General features: G+C 33.9%; 1 protein-coding gene across 2 annotated transcripts in view; it reads left to right on the forward strand.

Moving 5' to 3' along the window:
* The window catches only part of UBR1 (ubiquitin protein ligase E3 component n-recognin 1), a 136,516-nt gene that overhangs the window by 82,525 nt on the left and 29,436 nt on the right, over positions 1–24,555 (forward strand). For both annotated transcript variants that reach the window (XM_032481378.1, XM_006178875.3), the window contains exons 28-38: positions 92–201; positions 3,224–3,310; positions 4,231–4,412; positions 8,489–8,694; positions 10,098–10,191; positions 10,963–11,112; positions 14,071–14,168; positions 16,845–16,938; positions 18,009–18,157; positions 20,562–20,617; positions 21,631–21,727. In XM_032481378.1, coding sequence (XP_032337269.1) covers positions 92–201; positions 3,224–3,310; positions 4,231–4,412; positions 8,489–8,694; positions 10,098–10,191; positions 10,963–11,112; positions 14,071–14,168; positions 16,845–16,938; positions 18,009–18,157; positions 20,562–20,617; positions 21,631–21,727 — 1,323 coding nt within the window. The remainder of the gene's footprint in view (positions 1–91; positions 202–3,223; positions 3,311–4,230; positions 4,413–8,488; positions 8,695–10,097; positions 10,192–10,962; positions 11,113–14,070; positions 14,169–16,844; positions 16,939–18,008; positions 18,158–20,561; positions 20,618–21,630; positions 21,728–24,555) is intronic.

Here is a 24,555-nt window from a genome sequence, read left to right on the forward strand (position 1 = left end):
TCAATATGAATAACATTAACTGTAAATTATAATTTATATGTAACTATGAAGATAATATGTTTATAATTTGTGATTTTTGTGTTTTAAAAAGGACTGGGAAGTTCGGCCATGAATGCTCAGAATATACAAATGCTTTTGGAAAAACTCAAGGGAATTCCCCAGTTAGAAGGCCAGAAGGACATGATTACATGGATACTCCAGGTAAACCTGAAAAATAAACTGATCATATCTTGGTTTAAATATTAAGAATCCTCTGCTGCCTCTAACAATTAAACCACTATATTCTCAAATGGTAAAATCATTTGCCAGTGATTTTTCATGGTCATTCATAATTTTTCATGCTAGTAAGTCTATACTTTCCCTATGTTGTAGTAGAGGGCTCTTTTTTAAAAATTAAGATTTATTCATTTATTTTATTATTCAGTAGACATGTACTGAATACATGCTATGTGCTATGCTCACTCCTAGACTCTGAATAAGACAGATAAGGTGCTTGCTATCATGGAGCATACATTGAGGTATAGACGATAAACAAGAAAACACCGGCATAATTCAGTAGATGAGTACAGGGTAACTTTAGGTGGGTAATCAGAAAAGGCCTCTTTTCGGTGGTGACATTGGAAGTGAATGACATGGAGCCAGTCTTACAAGAATCTGGAAAAGTTCTCCAGAACAAGGGAACAGCAATGCAAAAGTTCTAAGGTGGCCAGAAAGAAGGCCATTGTGACTGGAACATAATGGGAGAGGGAGAGAAAGGTAGACAGCAAGGTCAGAGGGGGCAGCCAGGGGCCAGATTGTATAGGACCTTACAACTCAGGGTAAAGTGGTGGATTTTATTTTTTGAGGACAGAGGGAAACCACTGGAGAATTTTAAATAACATAATCTGATCTACAGTTTTACAAGATCACTCTAACTCCTGTGGGGTAAATGGATTATAAAGACAAGAGTCGAAACAGGGAAACCATTAGAACATCATTGCGGTAAATAATCCTGGTGAGAAATGAGCATGACCTGGTCTAGGCTGCAGATGGCAAGAAGCTAGACTGAATCAGGTATAATGTGGTAGTAGAAATTATAGAACTGGCTGATAGATTTGATGGAAGAGATGAGAAAAATCAAGGAGTCAGTGATGACTCCTGGATTTGGAGCTTGAGCTATTGGGTGGATGGCAGTGCCTTTGGGAAGGAGTGAATAAGGTGTAGGGTGAGAAGTGAAGAATGTTACTTTAATGGAAAACTCTCCAAATGGACACAGGAAACCAGAGTTACAGAGCTTTCTTCTACTGTATTTATTAAAATATTTTTATGTTATCAGCCAGATATTGTTTTAATAATTAGAATATGGAGTGGTTTATTTTTCCACATCCTATTAATTGGAAGTCTTTGTACTTCAATCCCTTTTATTAGAGAATCCTTTTATTAGAGTCCTTAATCAGAGATACTCCTTTAACAAGCATAATGTAGTAGATATGTAACTATAGAAAATGGTGGTATGAAGATTTCTTTTGAAGTAGATTTTATTTAGTATTTGTGTTAAACTTACCAGTATAATCACTTAAAAATATAAAAGAGAAACAAAAGAAGTAGAGAACTGTTCTGTAGATTTCACTTATATGAGGAATATTAAATTAATTTAATTAAATAAATGAATAAGTCAAACCAAACAAAAACAAACACATAGATACAGTGAGCAGAATAGTGTTTACCAGAGGGATGGGAGTAGCAGGAGAGTGAAATGGGTAAAGAAGGTCAACTGTATGGCAACGGCCGGAAGATAAGCTTTTGGTTGTGAGCATGGTGTAGTGTAACAGATGTAGAAATATAATGTTATAAATATGAAACTCACAGAATGTTATAAAGCAATGATATTTCTGTTAAAAAAAAAAAAGAGTAAACTGAACTGTCATTTAGTCTAACATTTATATCCTTTGGACATGGTGGTGTAAATTGGAGATCTATTCCTGAAAGTTCATTTTCTATTAGAATACCAAAGTTCATTGTCAAAATATATAAAAAGCACAAATATCTGTTCTTAAACCCAGTAGGTATTTTACCCAAATGGACAATATATAGATGTGTTGTAAGTTACTTGTGGATGTTTTTCCACATGAGACTGAAGCTTTTTTAAAATAGAAGTATGTTTTATGGATGTACTGTCCTATTGTTGAAACCTTGATATTTGTTAAAGAGAATGCAATAGCTCCCACGACATTGCGTGCAGAGGTGCAGCCGTCTCCTGCTTGGCATCCTGGCTGCTCTCAGATTCCTCATGAAGCCCAAGATTGTCAAAAAGAGGACCAAGAAGTTTATCCCACACCAGTCAGGCAGTAGGTCAAAATTAAGTGTAACTGGCTGAAACTCAGAGGCATTGACAGTAGGGTGCTCAGAAGATTCAGGGGCCAGATCTTGATAGGAGCAGCAGGAAAATAGAGCACACGCTGCCCACTGGCTTCTGGAAGTTCCTGGTCCATAATGTCAAGGAGCTTGAAGTGCTGCTGATGTGTCACAAATCTTACTGCACTGAGACTGCTTGCAACATCTCCTCTCAGATGTTCTGCAAAGCCATTGTGGAAAGAGCAGCCCAGCTTGCCACTAGAGCCCTCAATCCCAGTGACAGCCTGTGCAGTGAAGAAAATGAGCACACAGCTCATGTGCACATTGTATTTGTGTTAATAAAACCATAAAACTTAGGCCAAAAAAAAAGAGTGGGACAGACCTGTATAAGCTGTTGTGGAAACATCTCTAAAGATAAATAATTAAGTGAAAAAGAAAACAATGTGTACAGTAGGATTACTTTTTATGAGAATATAGGTAAATATAAAGAAATATTTACTAAATATCTTTAATTTAGTTGATTTTAGGGAAAGAGAAGGTTCAGTTTCCCTATTGTGTCTTTGTCTCTATATGTCATTGCACTAAAAATGTTATTTGAAAACAAAATTTTTCCCCTGGCAAAAGCAGAGTTATGCTTACACCTGCAAACTGATTCGGCTGCTTTTCCTATTTGCAGCCTTCTCCTTGGCTGGATTGCTAATCGACTAGGGGAGGTGTTTGTCACAGTCAGGAGTTATTTTATATATATATGTAAAATTAAGCCATTTTATATACATGTAAAATCGCTTAAGTTTAAGTCAGGAACATTTAGAGACATGACAGATTAGTGAATTTTTCTCTTCCTGATCAATCTAACCAAATCTTTTAACATTTTATCTGTTTTCCACAGATGTTTGACACAGTGAAGCGATTAAGAGAAAAATCTTGTTTACTTGTAGCAACTACATCAGGCTCAGAATCTATTAAGAATGATGAGGTAATAATATTATAATAATGGTGACGTTCATCTCTGTCTTTGAGCTTTACTGGTATAAGGGAGCTGTTTCTTTTTGTTAGAAGGAACCTGTTTATTGTAAGGTATGTAGGATATCCGTCTTCTTTTGTTCATTGTGTTTCTGTACTGCAGGGATTAGTGGTATTTGACACATAGTTATCTAATATAATATATGTATTTTACAAAAGCAGAGACAACTGATGTACGATGGAGCTCTATTGGAAATACCGTATTTTATTAACTTTTAAATGTCTTAATATCTGAAATTGGGATATGTCTGACAATCCATGGCAGCTTATTATTTAATCAGCAGCATTCTTAGTGGAACATAAGGTAATGGTGCATCTTAGATTCAGTGAAACACCATAATATTTAGGTTATGAATTTCTATAATATAACAAATCAGATTTTGATGAATCTAAAAATTATTAGAATATTACTACTTGTGGTTATTAGCTATCTTTCCTAAAAGAAAAACACCAGACTTAAGTTAAACAAAAACCAACACCTCTCAGTAATGTTGTCAGAGTTCTCATTTTTAGTAATGCATCTAAGAGTAGCTGTTAGACATTATCAAGTTGGTTTTAAATTGATTAAATATCAGTGGTTAAATGATTAACAAATGATTTTAAAATTTTGTTTTGTTTGCTTTTGTTTCTTAAATGTGCCCGCATTGAATGTAAAAGGCAGTTTATTAGATATTTAAGGTACTTGGCCTTTTAAGTTAAATTATTGAAGTAACCGAAGGAGCAATTAGTTGTATGATGTATTGGAGCCTCTATGTTAATTTTGAGGCATCAGATTGAATCTAGGCTTACTCAAGAAAATTTTGCCTGACTGAATAGTATATATAAATTTTAACAATGGATTTTACCTAATTTTTGTGATTTCTTAATACACAGATTAGTCATGATAAAGAAAAAGCAGAACGAAAAAGAAAAGCTGAAGCTGCTAGGCTGCATCGCCAGAAGATCATGGCTCAGATGTCTGCCTTACAGAAAAACTTTATTGAAACTCACAAACTGATGTATGACAGTACGTCAGAAATGTCTGGGAAAGAAGACTCCATTATGGAGGAAGAGAGGTAAAACAAAGCAAAACTAAAAATTACCAACTCAGTTTCTTGGAGGAAAAATTACATATTCACTTTAAATAATATTTTTTTCAAAATATATTTTAAAGTAAGAGAAATTACACTATTTCTAAGCTAGGAAGGGCACAATGAAGCCTCTAAGGTACTTATTGAATATAATTTTATGTTGCTAAATCATTCAAGTGTGCAATTAAGTTGTCTTGAACTTTTATGCACAAAAGACATGAAGATGGAAACAGCAAAAATAAAAACCAGCTCCTGTTATCTTGTATGTGTGGGCTTTTTTAGGTACACATTTATATCTTAGTTCATATATTCCACAACATTTTTATGAGTTCTGATAAAAATGACTGCTCTTATTACAGATTAAAATAAAAAAACCTTCACCTGAAAAAGGTGGTCTATATTAGTTTTCTTTTTTTCTTAAAGAGAAAGAAGGCAGTGCCTGTAGTTATAGTCATGAATAACACATTGGAATGGAAATTAGTAAATCTGGTTTTCTGAGTCCTGGCTGTGTGACTTTGGTATGCTTTTGGGGATATTTGGTAACTTTCTGAGAGCAGTGTTTTGTGGGCTGTTACATAGATACAGTGAGGAAAGGGAGGAGGCAAAATAATGATACTTTGAAAAGCATTCCAATTTAAAATATTGAAAATACCTCCTATGCTTATTTTTTAAAAACAAGCTTTCACTGCTCTTTAAAACAGTGTTACAGATAACTTTTAGAAAATTATGTTTTGCAATAACAATAGAAACATTATACTCTATATGTCTGTAATCTTGAAACTGAGTATGCTAACAAAGGACCACAAAGAATATAGACTATATATTTTAAAAATTTAAAAAAATGTAAAGGTAAGCTATCCTTCTAGTAATAAAACTAGAAACTAATGCAAAACTTTAAATAACAAGCAGAAGTCTCAAACCTCTCGATATTACATATTAACAACATACTATTTACAAAGTAATGAAAAAGACTAGTGTATGTTTATTCAAACAAGAAAATGTAAGCAGAAATGTACTCTAATTAATGGCCCTAATGCTTTCATAATTTTTTTGAAAATAACATAAAAAACTTTATTTATGTTTTCAGTATAGAGCAATTTTCATAGTTTATTTTTATTGCCTGATTGCACACATGAAATTATGTATATGTTCTCATTGAGAGCAATTTAGATAACACAGTAAGTACCTTTGACCATCATTTACATTCCGGATCTTTCTCCGCAGATAACCATTGCTATAAATAATTACTGTTCTAGACCTCTTTCTGTGCATTTATAAATGTGTACATAAAAAATAATGAGTTTTGTTTTGTATATTTCAGTAGCTTTTTAAAATTTTACCATACCTTTTGTTCTCTGGCTTGCTTCCTCGATGTCTTTTAAATTTTTTCATGTCAGGATAGATAGATCTGTAGTGTAGATCTATATCATTCTTAATGACCGCTGCATAGTGTTCTACAATTTAGATATCAATATTTTATTTATCAGATTTTAGACATTTAAGTTGTTCTCCCCTTATTTCCTAATTTTCCCTTATGACAATGTGTCAGAACATTTTTGTATGTGTCTCCTTGTGTAATTACACAAGTACTTCTCAAGGGTGGAATCTAGTAAGTGAGAGGGCTAGGTCATAATTACTTGAAATTTTAATAGCTACTGCCACATTGCCCTCAAGAGTAGTTTTACTAAATTTTTTACTCCCAGCAGTGTATGAGAGTGCTTATTTCCTTCGTTCTCACCAATACTTAAAATTATCAGTACTTGGAAATATTTTATATAATCAAAATTGTAACTTCCTGCCAGTCTAAATTTCCCTGATTAGTTGGTACTAGGTTGAGCATCTTTTCTTACAGTTGTTCATTAGCCTGTTACATTTGTCTTCTGAGAATGGCCTGTTACTATCTTTTGCCTGTCTCTGTTGGGTGCTTTGCCCTTGTCTTACTGATTTGTTGAAGTCCTTTAAAATTCTGGATATTAAACTTGGTTGCATGTTTCCCATACTTTGTTCCTGTTTAACATTAATTATAACGTTTTAGCCAGAGCTAAGTTTCAGTGTTGATAAAGACAGATTTATCGCTCTTTTAGAGTTTTAACTTTTTGTATCTTGTTTAAGAAGGCTTTTCCTATCTCAAAGTCACAAATGTATTTGCTTACATTTTTCAAAAACAAAATTTTAATTACACAGTTATGTCAACATATTTCCCTTTTAAAAATCAAATGTTAGAGGTAAAGCTCCTTTTGAGTACTGGCCCAAGTCCTGGACCCATTTCTTCCTCCTTCAGGGATACTCTGGTTATAAGCTTTATGTATGTCTTACCAGAATTTTTACTGCGCTATTACATGCAAATATATGCAACCATAGAAATTATATAGTGTCATTCTGCCTTTTGTTTTATTTGCATAGATGTTATTATGTATGTATCATTCTGCTACTTCCCATTTTCAGTTAACAATATGTCTTGGAAATCTGTATACATATATTCTTACATTTAACAAGCTCAGTGTTTCTCATTCTTGGCATTTGGGCATCAGTTCTTTTTCATGCTTCATGAGTTGCAGGACATTTAGTATCTCTGTCCCCTTATTCACGAAGGTCCAGTAGTGTCCCCTAGTCTTCATGACAACCAAAAAAGTAAACTTCACCTACTTTATTTGTTGCTAGATGCCTCCTAGGAGGTGGTACCATACCTAGCTGAGACCCACTTTTTAAAAACTGCATAGAATTCTGTATCATGTGATTTCTCTTATATTGTTGATGAACATTTAAGTTATTTCTAGTTTATTGAATGATCTATGATATATCAGGGAGCTTCTTGCACAGAGAGAGAGGCAATATTGCACAACGTGGCTTGCGAAGTCAGATCACCTGGGTTAAATCCTGACCCTGCTCCTTCCTAGTGATGAGTCATTAGATGAGTCTCTTAACCATCTCTAGGCCTCAGTTTCTTCATCTGAAAAATGGAGGTAATAATAGTATCTACCTTAAAGGATTGTTGGAAGGATTAAGTGAAGTACCATAATTTAAAGTATTTGAAACTGTGCCTCGCATTGTAATTAGTGCTTTATAAGTATTTGCTATTATTTATTATATTATTATTGCACACATTGAGTACATCTTAAGAATTGTTAAATCATTAAGATGCACATTTTTAATTTTAATAGCTACCAAAATAGAATCTTAAATACCTAAAAGGAACCTGTCCAGTGGACATCTGCTACGGCAGGGCTCAGCAGATTTCAGCCCATGGGCCAAATCCTGCCTACCACCTGTTTTCATGTGCTTTGTGAGCCAAGAATAGTTTTTACATTTTTAAATGGTTGGGAAAAAACTGAAAGGAATATTTTGTGACCTAAAAGGAATATATGAATTTCAAATGTCAGTATCCATAAATAAAGTTTTATTGGAACACACACATGAAGAGAAATTTAAATGGCCCAGTAAGAGGGAATGGATAAAACTATATGACACATATAGTGAGAATACTGTACAGCGATTTAAAAAATAATGTTTCTGAAGAAATTTTAATGCCACAAGAAAACAGCTAAGATACAAGTGAATAAAAAGCAGGATGCAAATCTGTATATGTAATGTGATCTTAATTATGTTAAAAAAATGTTATCAATAGAAAGCACACTGGAAGGAAATATACAAGGGGTTATCTCTAGGTTGTGAGAGTATAATGTTTTTTATTTTCTTCTTTATACTTTTCTAGACTTTCCAACATTTCTTAATAGACATGTATTACTTTTAATAATCAGAAAAAAACAAATAACCCAGCTTTTTAGTACAATAAATTAAATATAATTATAACTTACATTCTGCTTTGTGATCTGCATTTTTTTGCAGTTAGCAACACAAAATATATTTTCTAGTAAGCAAATTAACTGATAAAAGCAAGAAAATTTAGAGGGAAGATTTTAAGCTAATATTGCTAAATATCAATTTTATTTTATTATTTTTATTCTCAAAGTTCTTGCCCTACAGTTACTTAAAAATCTACCAAAATATAAAGACAAGTGACCAAAACATGTGTCCTCATTTCTGGTCGTTTCTCTTGGTAGCACCCCAGCAGTCAGTGACTACTCTAAAATTGCTTTGGGTCCTAAACGGGGTCCGTCTGTTACTGAAAAGGAGGTGCTGACATGCATCCTCTGCCAAGAAGAACAAGAGGTGAAAATAGAAAATAATGCCATGGTATTATCGGCCTGTGTCCAGAAATCCACCGCCTTAACCCAGCACAGGGGGAAGCCCATAGAACTCTCAGGGGGTATGTATCGTTTAATGAATATCTTTTTGAGCATTTCTTTTCATACTTATGTAATTAGAAAAAATACTATCTTAAAGAAGTTTGGGAGTGAGATTGTATTTTTAGCCTTATTTGGTCAGATCACAATTTACCAATTTGTATAATGAACTCTGTTTTTATATGCCATGTTGGCTTCTTTGTTCTATTTTTTAAAATTTTTGTTAACACATGGCCACATTGCTCATCCTCTCTGTCCGTCGGTCTGTCTATCTATCTATCTATCTTTCTATCTATTTCCATTTCTCTTTGCTGAACCATTTGAAAGTAAGGTACAGGTATCATGACATTTCATCCCTAACATCTATATTCGAAAACTACGGATAATCTATTACATATCTATCATACGATTATAACATTTAAGAAAATTAATAATAATTCAGGAATATCACCTAGTATAAAATCCATATTTGAATTTTCCCAACTGCCCTCAAAATGTCTTTTTTTTAGTTAAAACTTTTTTTTTTCATTTTGGATCCAGACATGTTTCATACGTTGCTACTGTTATATTTGTTTTAATCTAGAACAGTCTATTATCTTTTTCATGATAATAACTTTTTTGGAGAACGCAGACCAGTTGTCCTGTACAGTGTCTTACATTGCGGATTTGTCTGATTGTTGCTGTACTACTAGGTTCTTTTTAAATACTTTCTTGGCTGGATTACTAAGTAGGTAATGTGTTGTACTTCTTACATCACATCAGGAGTTAGCTGCTTTGTTATTAAAATACACTTAGCATAATAATCATGATGATAAAAAACGCTAACGTTTATCCAGTACTTATTGTGCCAGGCATTGATTGAGTGCTTTATGTGTATTTACTCACTTAGTCCTCACAACAGCTCTATGAGTTAGTTACCACTGTTTGCACCATTTACTGATGAAGAAACTGAGGCACAGAGAAGTTAAGTAACTTGCCAAAGGCCACAAGTTATAAATGATGGAATCAGATTTGAATGCCATAGTCTGTGCTTTATAATATCCCTAAATATCTCTTAAAATTACCCGTCAAATCACTCTTAAAAGTACAAAAGTAAGTTGTGGTTGAATCATAGAAAATCACTTCCAAAAACGAAGATAATGCAACTTAAAATCTAATATTAAAATAAAAACGTAAACCAAGAATAGTTGTCATTAATCTGTACTAGTTTTAGAAACTAGCTAGTGCTAGTCTAGCTTTATATTTTCCTCTTTTTACTTACCATTAAATATATATACTGCTTTCATGACATTGTGACACTTTTCTTTGACATGCCTAAGAAAGTTTATGATTAAAATTTTAGACCTGATAACCTCTTTTCTTGTTTTCTTTTTATGACTGCATGGCAGATGAACACATACCTCTTAATTTTGTCTTTCTGTACCAGAAACCCTGGACCCACTTTTCATGGATTCAGACTTGGCGTATGGAACTTACACAGGAAGCTGTGGTCATGTAATGCATGCAGTGTGCTGGCAGAAGTAAGTTGTCCTTCTGACATGTTCTTGAAAGAAACTAGAATGTTAAGTTAACTAAAGCCCACAAAAAGGCATGTTTTCTCGTGTCTTCTTCCCTTCTTATTTGAACAATTGGAGCAATTTTAATTACTAATTTTGTTTGCATGATATTCATTATATTATCACCCTTAGAAATTGGTGTTTAAAGCTATGAACTTAAAGATTTCACTCTCCCTTTGTACTTGCTTTCCACAAACTAACTAGTTGCTGTCAATCAGTATTTGTGTAGAAGACGTAGTAATCTTTATAAAAATCTCATTCCCTTCAAAACACAGAGTGAGAAGTACTTTGACATAGAATAGGACATGAAATTCTAGTTGTATGTCTGGAAAAGATAAAAATTTAGAAGTATAATTCCTGGGAAATATTTTTTACAGGGTTTACCCTTGTGGCATCAGATTGAAATACATGATGCATAAAAGAAGTAGCCCTTATTACTTCTTTTGGTCATTGGAAACTGAAGGAAGTAGTGTCTACAATGTATCTCCCTGCTGTTGAGACAGGAGACAAGTTATAATCCAGTAAAACTATTTTAAATTTGTTTCTGCCCTGATGTGTCTTCCAGCTTGCCCCTGAAAGAATGGGCATCCTATTTCTTTTGTGATTATGATTTGTGTATTTTTGCATGTAGATTCTAAAGATGTTTATTGAGGCAAAAATTGCAGATTTCTTTCAGTTGGATTAGAACAAAGACACTTGTAGTTTTGAACGGACCTATGTTTTGGAATTTCGCAGGTATTTTGAAGCTGTACAATTGAGCTCTCAGCAGCGCATTCATGTTGACCTTTTCGACTTGGAGAGTGGAGAATATCTTTGCCCTCTTTGCAAGTCTCTGTGTAATACTGTGATCCCCATTATTCCTTTACAACCTCAAAGGATAAACAGGTATATTTTAATTTATGTTTTGGCTAATTTTTTTAAAAATTGTCTTTAATCCTTTAATTGTGCTTAGTTTTGATTAGATTACTGGTTTCTTTTTTGCTATTTAAAGTAATTAATACTTTTTCATTTCATAGCTTGTATTCATCTTTAAAAATGTGATTAAAAGTCCCAATTTTTGGTCTCTAAAAGAACTGGAATATTCATTTACACACCTCTGCATGTTTCACATGTGTCTTCCAACAGCCATTAAAGCAGTAGAACTTTGCTCTCTATCTTAGTACTAATGGAGGAGAAAAGATGCGAGGAAGATCCATTCCTTTTTACAGCCCTTTGCCACCAGTAGAGTTGCTATTTGGAGTTTGGTTTCTCTGCGGATCTTTGTAGTATTATTTTTATTTTTATTTTTCCAAAGAGCCAAATGCTGTGGTTATAGAGATGTGGATAAACATTAACTGTAAAAGTAAATAAAACACTAGTTTCATCTATGGATAGTTGTTTAGTGTTTAGAATAAATTTTTAAACTTTTATATTCTGACCATCTTTGAATGGAATTGTTAACAGCAAATTCATTCATTTTTTAATGACAGCTAGAACACCTAATTGTATATTTCTATATTCTCATTGTTCTACATGATGATAACAGTACTATTTATTATTGTTATTATTTCAGTTTCTTTAAAACTCTGAATTTGTACTGATAGACCTAGATTTTGTTAAAGAAAATTATTTTGTTGATAAAACTATTTTAACATGTTTTTGCAACAGAAGGGCTCAAAGGCAGTAGGTTTGGCAATTAGGGTCAATAAGTCAAGTAGTTGCTCTGTCTCTTCTATACCATGTGTTTTAAATTTTTATTTACTTTTATTTTTTTGTTGAGGGTGGTAGTTAGGCTTATTTATTTATTTTTAGAGGAGGTACTGGGAATTGAACCAGGACCTTGTGTATGCTAAGCATGCACTCTACCACTTGACCTACACCCTCCCCAGTATACCATGTTATTAGAAAACATAATATTGAAATTGCCTTCTACTTAGTATATTGGAATATGGAATGTCATCTTTTAGGAAGAAGATAGCATCAGAAAGATTTATCTTTTATTTTTTGAGTAACTGGTATGTTCTAGGCACTCTGCCAAGCTGTAACTACGTTTTTTTCGCAGAATAGTCTAATGAAGTAGGTATGTTATTCCCATTTAGAGATAAGGAATTGGAGCCTGTGAGTTGTTTTTAATTGTCAGGGCAGACCCACAGGATTTGAACCTAGATCTGACTCCAAAGCCTCACCTAACTATACAAATGAAGACAGATATAAAATAAATCATAATAAAATAAAATGACTTTCCAACTTCCTGTTAGCCTGTACAAGCCTATTTTATATAACAGTTTCCCAAATAAGAGTTACTAAACATGTAAATTATTCTCTGAAGGAATGAATATTCAGTACCTTCTTTCCTTGGTGTCTTTAAAAATAGGATGCTTCAGGGCAGTCCTTTCTAAAGTTAGACTGATCCTTACACCTGTGTCCCTTCAAACTCTGTGAAATTTTTAATCTGTAGTAACAATTTTGTTACTTAGGATCTGAAATACATAGTTAAACATAACATTTTTATTAGGCATTTGAACCTACCTGTGTAGTTGAATGTATTTGCCTCTTTTGTTAGGAAATCAACATGAGTATAACCTAACAAACTAAAGTTAAGAGCATATAAAAAACTTCATCAAAACTAATAATAAGCTAGCCTTTTTAAAGAAAATTGGTCATAACCAATCATAGTACACTTTCATTTCTGAGAACTGAAATTATTCTTAGGTCAGATTTGTGCCCAGGTATGTGAACTTTGTCATAGTTTACTGTATATTTTAACTTCACTTAAAACTGTCCTTTCAGTAAGCAAATTTCTACTTTCTAGTCCTTTTTAATAGCACTGTTTCTGGCCCATCTTGGTTGTCAGCAACAGTTTGGATCAAGTCCCTGCCCTTATGGAATTTATATTACAGAGAGGAGAGAACAACAATAAATATATAAATATAGAATGTTGAGTAAAGAGAAATACTATGAAAAACCTAAAACAGCAGCATAAAGAGCTAGAAACAGACCAGTTTGTGAGGCGCTTTATAGGTAGAGTTGGCAAGGATATCCTCTCTGAGATGGTGCCAGTTGGATAGAGACCTGCATGAAGTGAAGGACAAGGCATGCTGCTCTTTGAGAGAGGAGAATTCCAAGCACAGGGGATATTAAAAGTAAAAGACCCTGAAGTGGGAACACAGCATGTTGGAGGCACAGTAAGAAGGCAATACACTTGAAATGGATTGAACAAAGAACCAGATCCTAAAGGGGCTTATGAGCTAAGATTAGAAGTTACAATTGTATTTTATATGTGATGGGAAACCACTGGAGTGTTTTGAATAGGGAAGTGATATGATCTGAATTACATTTTAAAATATCTTTATGGCTTTTGTATGATGAATACATAAATAATGATAAAACAGCATTGTGGAAGCTGGAAAAACAGTCTATTGAAATAGTCCAGGTGAGGGATAATGAAACATGGATTAGGGTAGTAATGATGGAGATAGAAAGAAGTAATCAACTTGGGTTGTATTTAGAAGGTAAAACCTGTAAGACTAGCCAATAGATTAAAATGTGGGCTGTGATGGAATCAGATGAATCAGTGATGACACCTAGTTTTTGACTTGAGCAACTAGAACGGTGATTTCATTTACTGACATTTATACTTCAGGGTGATAGGAATATGGGTGATATCTTATGCTTTGTACTTTTAAAATTCTCTTCCCTCCTAAAAACTACATTTTTAGGCACATGTGTTTCTATGACTTTGGAAGCTAATCAGGAATTTGACTTTTTCATACAGCCATTTTTCCAGGGAAAGACCAGACAAATTCAGCTTTGCAGTTTGACTTTTTGCCAACAGCTTTAATAATTTCAAATATCATTTTTCAGTGAGAATACAGAAGTTCTTGCTCAGCATTTGACCCTGGCACGGTGGATACAGACTGTTCTGGCCAGAATAACAGGTTATAATATGAAACATGCTAAAGGTTTGCTTAAAATTATTTTATATTTAGCTGTGTGAGATTTAAGTCTCAGAGTCTTTAATTTTTTTTAAAAAGTATGTATTGCTCTAAAATATGGTTTGGAAATGCATATTTGTTAAATTTCAGGAAATAGAGGATTTGTATGCCAAGGCTAAGTTTCGCTAAATCACTTTAGTCAGTTTAATAATTTTTCATACTAGAAGACAGTGTAGACAGTAATTAATCTGGAGTCACAATGCTTAGATTTAAATCACTTACTGTCTAATTGATCTTAGACAAGTTTCTTAACCTCTCTGTGCCTCAATTTTCTTATTTGCAAAATGAGAATAATAATAGTACCTATCTCATTGATTGAAGGATCAAGTTATCCTATGTAAAGTAAAACAGTGCATGGTACATAGTAAATGCTATGTTGTGTTAGCCATTACAATTACTAATATTGTTAGTATGTTGTCATTAATACTAATAATAACAAAAACAACATTGAAAACTATTACCTCATTTGTATACTCTTCACAATTGAGAGATAAGACTACCTACTTTAATAGGTAAACGGCAGGCAGATTGGGGAGGGAAGTCAAAATCTGAGGAATGATAAGTATAGACAGTGAGTTTCCTGGGGTTTTTTTCCCTTCCTTTATTTCTCAGTTTTGACCCCAGATTGCCTGAGTCACAGAACTGTGCAGTGGACATGAACAGTAAAAAGTCAAGGAGAGATGCCGTCTTTCTAGCCAGAGGACTGGAAAAGAAGCCCCTCAGAGCTGGAGAATGTAAAAGGAATTCCTGTTATGGTTTTTTCCCCCTCATTTGGCTCCTTCCCCAAGGCCAGCCCCAGTCATGGAGCTGCACTGCCGTAGTGGCCACATAGACACCTAAAATTCTGGGGAAAACCAGTCTTACAAGCCAGAGGAACTGGGGAAAATGGAACCACTGTGTTCCAAAGAATGCTGGATGAATCTTCAGTATTTGTTTTTTACTGTTTGCCTCACAGCTTTACCCCTAGGTTAACCCCAGTCACATGAATCTGCCTGACGGCACAGGGGCCTAAAAGTGAGAGAAAATTGTCATTTTGGCCAGAGGGACTAGGGAAAAGGACCCCTCAGAGCTAGAGAGTATGGGAGAAATCCCAGAGAGGAGAGAGCTGTAAAAGGGAATCTCTTTATTCTTGAGACCAACGCACATCCTGGGCTCACTTCCAAGCTGCATATGTACAGAGCAGACCCAAAGAAGCATAGCAACAACTTTGATAATGAAACTGCGTTGAACCACCACTCACATCCCAGACTAAGCCCTGAGTAGTACATGTACTGGTGGATCCAAATAGCATAGCAAAGGCTCTGGAAGGTAACACTAGAATCACCACTGATGGAGAGTGAGACAGAACTTGTTGAGCCTCACTGGGTTGATTGCCTTCTAGAACAACAACAAAAAAAGTAACACTTTTCCAGAGAATTTACATAATGGGAGCCAATAATATTTAAATATATTCACAATGTAATAGTCAAAATATTCAAGATACAATCTAAAATTATTTAAGATACAAAGAACCAGGAGACTGACCAACTCTCAAAGGAAAAACAATCAACCAAAAGCCAATGGTGTTTTAACGTTGAACTTTTCAGCTTTATAATCATGAGACATGAAGTAAAGGTGAACATTCATGAAATAAATGGAAACATAGGACTTCTCAGCAGAACAAATAGAAACTATGAAAAAGAAAAAAAAAAAAGAACCAAATGAGAATAACAACTGAAAAAAAAAACGTGTGAAAGAAGAATTAGCTGGGTGGACTCAATAGTAGAATGGAGATGGGGAGATAAGAGTCAGTGATCTGAAATTAGATCAGTGGAAATTACACAATCTGTAAACAAAAACTTGATAGAGAAAGATGTAGCCTTAGGGACATATGGAGCCTTTTTTTTTTTTTTCCTTTTAATCCAACATTAGTGTCATTGAAGTCCTGAAAAGAAAAAGAATGATATGGAAAAAGTATTTGAAGAAATAGTGGTTGGAAACTTTCAAATTTAGTGAAAGATATAAATTTACAGATTTAAGAAGTTCAATGAACCTCAAACAGGAAAACTTAAAAGCATACTCAGAGAGATACCCAAACTGCTGAAAATCAAAGATGAAAAAAAGAATCTTGAACACAACCAGAAAAGAACATCTCATTTCACTTAGGGAAACAAAAATTCTAATTTGATTAGGAAATAGAGCCACAAAGAGGTTTAGTATTCACCACACTTTTAGTAAGTCAGTGGGAGAGCTAAGATTCAAACCCAGGCAGCTTGGCTCCAGATTCTTTGCTGTTACTCATTAATGTATGCTGCCTTACTAATAGAATACTATGCATTTATTAAAAGTAGAAATATAGAGGGACAGTTACTGATACGGAAAGACATTTATGAACTATTGGTGAAAAAAACAAGATACAGAACAGTACTATAGAGGTTGTCCTTTAAAAAAAAACTACATGTGTAACATTTATACAGAGAATAGAAGAATATCATCCAAATGTTGTCTGGTTATCTGGGTAGCAAAATTTTGAATGATTGTTTATTGCTTATTAACATTTTCTAAGTTTTCTAAAATGAGCGTATGTAATTTACAAAAGCTAAAAAAGTATGTGTCGGGCCAAACTCCCATGATTTTTCTTTCTTTTTCCTTTCAATTTGTAAGGAGAAAACCTAACAATTCCAGTCTTGTTTGATCAGGGAATGGGTGATTCCACTTTTGAGTTCCATTCTATCCTGAGTTTTGGAGTTCAGTCTTCGTAAGTATCTGAACAATTAAGAGAAGTTTATAAATGGTAATGAAAATAAGTGAAGAACAATCTTTGTTTGCTTCCTTCCATTCTTCCACCTGTCCTTCTTTCCATCCTGCTTTATTTGTTGAATTGTTTTCTTTATCCCATTTTCATCTTGTTACTTTCTCCCTGAAGTTGTATGTGTATTAATGAAATTAAGTGGTTTGAGGTATTAGAGTAATACGCATTAGAGTGGACCATGCCTATGATTAATAATTTCTGACCAACAAAAATGCCATTTTTATATAGTCCAACCTACAAGAATAGAATTTAAGAGACTTCAGTTAAAGCCACATCTAACTTGCTCTGTGACTTCTGAAAAGTCTCAGGTCACCCTACCCCCACTGCAATTCATTTTTCTTGTTTGTTAAATTGAGACGGTGGCCTTCTAATTTAGCACATAATGTTATTGGAAAGATATTTATGTGAAGAAGCTTTGAAAAATATAATGATCCAAATAATGTTCTATTATTTAATGAATATTATCTTAGGTACATATGTCTAGTTGTGATCCTTGTTTGTGTTATGTATCTTTTTGCTACTGAAAATACTTGTTACAAATAGAAGTTCAGGAGATCAAAAATCATCACTCCTAGTATGTGTATTATTATACACACATACATACACACACGCACGCACACACACACACCCCATATCAACACAAAAGTACTTCCTGGTCCCTTTTCCATACACTAAAATTTATGTCAGATCTGATTCCTTTGAATTTTAATTCTTCTCTCTCCAGTCTGTCTCTTAGTTTGGACATGGACCCTTTCTGCTATAATCATTTACTGCATCTTTTACAGGAAGTGATCTGGGTCATTAACATTTTGTAAGAGATATTTTTTACCTAAAGAGTTACAGTTCTGCTTTTCCCATTTTTTTCTTAGTGAATAAATCTTCAGAGGCTATTATCTCTAATTTGACAAAGAGTAGTTTGTCAAAAGGAATTAAATTGCTTCAGTACCTAATTGGACTTCCCAGTAGGTAGCCCCTTTACTAAATCATTATGTAAATTTGTCTTGTTTTATTTTTAGGATAAAATACTCTAATAGCATCAAGGAAATGGTCCTTCTCTTTGCCACAACAATATATAGAATTGGACTGAAACTGCCTCCTGATGAAACAGATCCTCGAATCCCCATGATGACCTGGAGCACGTGTGCTTTCACTGTCCAGGCAATTGGTAACTATAAGAGAACTGGTTTGGAGGTTTTATAGAAACAAATTAACATCAGTTGACCAAAAATTATTCCTTTTTTGCCCTAATGGCCTGGAATACTTTGACTAGTTGGTATGTCAGTGGGTGGGTGTGACATGATGCTATTTAGTCTGAAAAATTTTTATATTGATCTCTTTTAATTACAAAAATGGACAAATATAACATAAACTGAAATACTTGAAAGGGACAGCATGACGCAAACTATATTCGAAAGGTGGCAGAGTTACAATATTAGAAGGTAGAAAGAAAAAGGCAATGGAAAAAGAATCAACCCAGAAAAGTCCAATGATTTTTATTTCTTTTACACTTTGAGAGAAAAAGAAAGATAAGCCAAAGTTACCTTAAAAATTACCAGAAAAGACTGAGGTGGTCAGGAGAGACAAGATTAATAGGGAGAAACCTACCAAGTCGGAAGGAAAGCCTACTGTCAAAATGTCTGCCATATTGAAAACTTGTAGAAAAGTGTAGCTATCAAATCAACATGTTGTACACCTTAAATTTATGCTGTTTAAATGTCAGTTATATCTCAGTAAAGTGGGAAGGGGAAAAAACATGTAGCAGTAAACAATTGCTTAGATTTTTAAATTAGTATATTTGCTCATTACAGTCACAAGACAGAGTACTACATGAAAAAGAATTAAGAACTGTAATTCTTCCGTGTTATCTTTATCCAGATCAGTTTCAGACTCCCTTTCCAATATATGTTTTTAGTAGTTGTTTTTAATGGATCTACCACATTTTCTTCCTTTAAATATATTTTTATAACAAGATACTATTTCATGATTTGAATTAAGTAGCATGAAGCCACTTCTTTCACGAAGCCTTCCTGCATACCAGTATCGGTGAAAAAAATTTCGGAATCACTTCCAAACCTGTCAGTCTTAAATCTTGGGTAAAAGATAAATACGCAGGCTTATATTTACTATGATTAAATAAAATGAGGAACAGGAACAATGAGGTTTAAATAGGATCTGAACAATTTGATATGAAGTGTAAAGCATTCTTTTGGAGTCATGATCTGCTAAGTATTTTCAGACTTCCAGTGAAGGTGTTTTACACTTTACTGTTTTGGGGAAGAAGAGCATTAGGAATTGGAAATTTATATTTAGACATTGAACATTTTAAAAAATCACAGTTTGCCATTAAAGAGATGAGAAATTTGTTGGAGAATAGGGCCAAATCTTCATATGTGTTTCTGTAACATAGTAATTGGAATCTAATAGGGTATTATTTTTACTATAGTGCTTTTTCCATCCAGTAGACAGAATGCTATACATTATTCTTGGTACATAAGTGGCTTAGTTACCTCACTCCCTATAGGTGTGGAAAGACGTATGCAAGATGTGTTGGTGTAGTTAGAAAAATTGTTGAGGAATCAAAACAGAGGGTCTTTTATTACTGCTCATTCAAAAGTGGAAAAAGAAAATAGAAAATAAGCCTTTCACACTCATGGGTGTGTCTGCTGTCAAGAATCAGTGAAAATAAGAGTAATTTAGTAATAAATACCCAAGCCAACAACGCAAATTATATTTCTGAACCCATGTTTTTTGGTATTTTCAACTTCATCTTTTTCTGTCCTATAACTCTAATTCTTTTTTTAATAGTACCTAAAAGTGCAATAAAGTTACTTGCATCTGTCTTATGTATTATTTTTAAACAAAATAGGTTGTGACTATATTTTTTAATTACTAATTTTAAAATTTTTTGCAGAGAGAAAGACAAATACTGTATGTTTTCACTTATATGTGCAATCAAAAACATAAAAACAAGTGAACAAATACAGTGAAACAGGCTCACAGATACAGAGGGCAAACTAGTGGTTACCAGAGGGGAGAAGGGTAAGGAGTAGGTACAAAAAAGGTGAGGGAGATTAAGAGGTACAAACTACTAAGTACAAAATAAATAAGTTACAAGGATGTAATGTACAGCATGGGGAATACAGTCAATATTTTACAATAACTTTGTATGGAGTGTAATCTGTATAAATATCAGATTACTATACTGTACACTTGAACCTAATATAATATTGTAAGTCAACTATACTTCAATTAAAAAAAAAAAACTTTCTTTTTGCATAGGAGTGATGTTAAAAGGAGAAAAAAATGAACCAGAATACTTTATATTCTTTATATATTGCTGCAGGGACTTTATTATGTATAGTAGCAACTTGTAGATAACCTACATTTACCTCTATAATTTTCTCTCACTCAAGAAAATTTGGAAATTTTGGCACAGACTTAAAAAATGAAACTTTGAAATCATCTGGTAAAAAGTAAAAGTAGTTAAAGAACATCTGTTAGACAGAAACCAAGTTTACAATTGAAGCAGTATTCAGGATTTATTATTTTTGTTTTTCTTACTCTTTGAGAAAACCTTCTGGGAGATGAAGGAAAACCTTTGTTTGGAGCACTTCAAAATAGACAGGTATGTGCATTCCAAAAGGAAATATGTAACTCATGGTATGCTTTTTTTTAGGAAATCCACAGTAATTTATCATTTAAAGAAATCTTTATTCACTCTTTTTTTTCTGTAAAAGCCAAATTTCTGTTAAAAAAAAAAAGTTACTTCAGTCCTATAGAAAACTGAAAGGCCAAAGTTGTGCACTTTAGAGAGTTTACTGTCTTGTGGTTAAATGTAATTCACAGAAAGATTTCTCTTGATACTTGTTTACTTTTTCTCCTCTTCTCTGTTTATTTCCAAATCAGAAACCTGTTGTTTCCTACATTTTTCCTTCTCCCTAATTTTGCACCATTATATAACATTAAGTATTATTATTGGCTTAGCTCTAGATAAATCATGTTACTGAATATCAAGAATAAAACTAAGCATGACTCCTTGATGGGCAGATCCTGACACTACATGACTATACTTCTACCTCAAGCCTAAGCCTCTTACCACTGGGGAGACTGAAAAACAGTACTGAAGAAATGTACTCATTGCAACTGAGTGCAATGTACCGGGCAACTGAGGATTCCCTAGACCACCCCGTCCCAGGCATCTCCTGCTTATTTTCTGACAGCTGGCACAGGGGACTTGGAGACCATAGTGTGCTTCCCTATAGTTCCCATCATTCTGTCTGGGAAGCAGAAGCTCTGTTCCCTGAATTCAGTGGTTTTTCTGCCATCAGTTTAGAATTTCTATGAATACATTTATTTGCACAGGCCTCAATAGAGTAAATTAGGTCAGACATTTAATAAAATGACTCTGGGGAAAATGAGTACTTTAATACCTCTTCGTCATGGGAAAATCTGTTAAGAAATTTGGTGAGGTCACAAAACTTTTTAGAAGTATTAAAAATATTGTACTTTATTTGCAAGACGGTAAAGTAGTAAGTCGGTGCTAATTCTTGTCGTCTGGGGTTGGTTTTTTTTATAGTGGTCTATCTTAGGTCTGTCATCTTCCCTTATCTTTTTGTCTTCCTCTCTCTTACAATCTAGCATAATGGTCTGAAAGCATTAATGCAGTTTGCCATTGCACAAAGGATTACCTGTTCTCAGGTCCTGATACAGAAACATCTGATTCGTCTTCTATCAGGTAGAGTCTTCTCTGAATTATTATTATGTTATTTACATGTCTTTTCCCATTGCATTTCTGGCAGTGTGTTTTACTAGGAAACTACACAGTCAGCTAATTTTGAACACTGACTACAGCAGCCTTACAAAAGAAAAAAACAAAAAATAAAACAAAACGTGTATACCTGCCCCTGTAATACCTGTAATCTTACTTTTAAAACCAAAGTATTTTCCAAATGTTGTCAACTTATGTCCATTATATCTACCTTGGGGTCTTTTGAGCCAGTACCCACAATCAGTAACATCCTTGCATCCCAATGTGGTTAGAAAAGGGAGCAGTGATGTAGATAGATCATTTGAAGATATGTTTAATTTTGCTGGTGTGTATCAAAGTCAGAGTCATGTAAAAATAATAGAAATGCTAAGTGTGGTCATCTTAGACCGCATTCCCATGCATGCCCTTTTCTTTGAGAGACAGATTTTTTTTTTTTAAGATTTTAACAAGCTAGAAATTAACTAAGCTTATATAGTGCTCTGAATTAGTATAAATATAAGAGGAAAGATGAGAGGTTATGCAGTAGTGGAATGATTTGGCTTTCATTTTGGTTATCTGCATTTCCGTTTGGGCATTTGTACTATAGGAGCTCCTCTGCACGTAACAGGTCAGGCTTAAAAAGGACTGTTTATAAATCTATTTGTTCATAACTTAAGTATGTCACAGGTAAAGGGGTTTAAGTTTACACTTCCTAAATATATTTCTACCAAATAAGAGAGTCCCTAAATTTTTTTTAAGGTTTGAAAAACCAAGCATAGTTTTTTTTCTAGCTGATCTAGCAGGCTCCACCCCATCCCCAAATTGACTACCTACTTTACCTTAAAAGTCTATTAAAACAGATCACTTTCCTCCTTATTAACCCCCACAAGGAGCTCCTCATGGGCAGCTTTCTGCTCACTCTGATGACCTTGGGGTTCCATGGCTTCATCCATGGTTGCCTAAATTTCCTTAGAACTGCCACCATGCTAAGCCTTTATGTTTTCAAATTAACCTCCAGCTATCTCCTAAATTAACCTCATGCTGATAGGAATCTAGTATTAATACTGTTCCCCAGCCTCACACTTAACTTTTTTCCCTTTTTTCATTTACTTTTTCTCATATTGGTCAGTTGCACAGACCCAGAATTTTGTGTGTATTATATGTGCCTCTCATTCTTAGGATCTCTTTGTATTGTTAATAGTTTATTTTATTTGCATAGTAATATTTTGGTTTTGTTTTTTTAATTTTTTGGTATCTGTTTTCATTCCAGTTATAATTTGGATACCTTGTTTTACCAGCACTTCCAAAGAATCTCCTAGATTTTACATTGATCACACCTTATGGAATTTATAATGTTTAAAACACCTCCAAAATAAGCACCAAACAAGGAGACTACTTGATATCATCAGAAATGGCAGAGGCCGAAATAATAGTGCATAATCTCTAATTGGCAGAAGTGATGTGCTTTTGCTTTGTAATGTAGCTTTGTGCCTTTATGTAAAAGTCTGTCATGTGAAAATTTATTAGCAGGAAAAATCTTTATTTTCAGGATGTTTAGGCTATAAACGTATGTATAGAGGAATAAGATATTGTCCCTGCCATTATAAGACTTACGAGTGAATTAAAGAGGCAGAACCTCTGTGAAGACTGACATTATAAAGTAGCTAAATGTTAGCTGGTAAAAATATGTACTTCAAGAATTGAGATAGGAAGAAATCACTATGGGGCTCTGATGTGTCTCCTCTAGTAGGGGATACATAAAGACAAGGTGAGAGGGACAGAGACAGCTTTCTAAGCATAGTGCATAATTTGAACAGAGATTGAGGACGTGGAGAGCAGGTGGTATGTTCAAATAGATGAGTCTGATAGGAGGAGGAGCACCTAGAGATAGAGAGGAATGAAGTTGTTATGACAAAAATAGAGGATCTTAAATGCCCCAGTGAGAGATTTGAACTTTATCCTTTAGGTTATTCAGAAATTTTGAAATGTTTTGGGCAATAGTATTCTAAGGTTAATTTGATATTGTATAGGTTGTATTAGAAAAAGGAAAAATTAGAGATAACATACATACCTATTGTAGTAACATAAATTAAGGAGGGAATTAGGATGGGCTGGGCTGACGAAAGATGGTGAATTAAAATGAATAACAAGATTATTGAGAGAAATAGGAAGTCCACAATTAAGAGCTGTGTGTGTGAAAGGTGATGAATATTGTTTTAATATATTGATTCTGCAGTAGCAATAGGACATACAATGTTCAGTGCCATGTATGTGCCAGAAATTGTATAGGGATCTTTTTATATAATCATTTCTTCTAACCACCATCCTTCAAGGAAATTCTCATTTTCCCCATTTACAGATGAAGAAATTGAGGCACAGAGGTTATATGACTTGACCAAGGTCATAAAACCAGTAAGAGGCAGAACTAATATTTGAACCCAGGCCTGACCGTAAAGCCTGTGCTTTTCCTACTGTATCACAGAAGTTTTGCTGAGACATTTCATTTAACATAAACAGAAGACTTTACTTATAGATGAAAATATGCATGCAAAAAATTAACTTGATTTTAAAGGACTTTTAAAATAAATATATTTAGTAGCCAGAAAAAAAAGTCTCACAACTGCTTGTAAGAAAAATTTGATGACAAGAGTATTCCATTGGCTGAAAAGGTGATACAGTTCAGGACTGGGGATTAGGGGTGTTACAGTGTCCTGGGAGCGAAACACTTCGTAACATTCAGAAGAAAATATGGTAGGTAGTTTAAGTAGTGTCATGGACGTGTTAACTGGCATATCAGAAATATTACTGAAAAAGTT

Source organism: Camelus ferus, chromosome 6, assembly GCF_009834535.1.
Source record: "Camelus ferus isolate YT-003-E chromosome 6, BCGSAC_Cfer_1.0, whole genome shotgun sequence".
Classification (NCBI taxonomy): Eukaryota; Metazoa; Chordata; class Mammalia; order Artiodactyla; family Camelidae; genus Camelus; species Camelus ferus.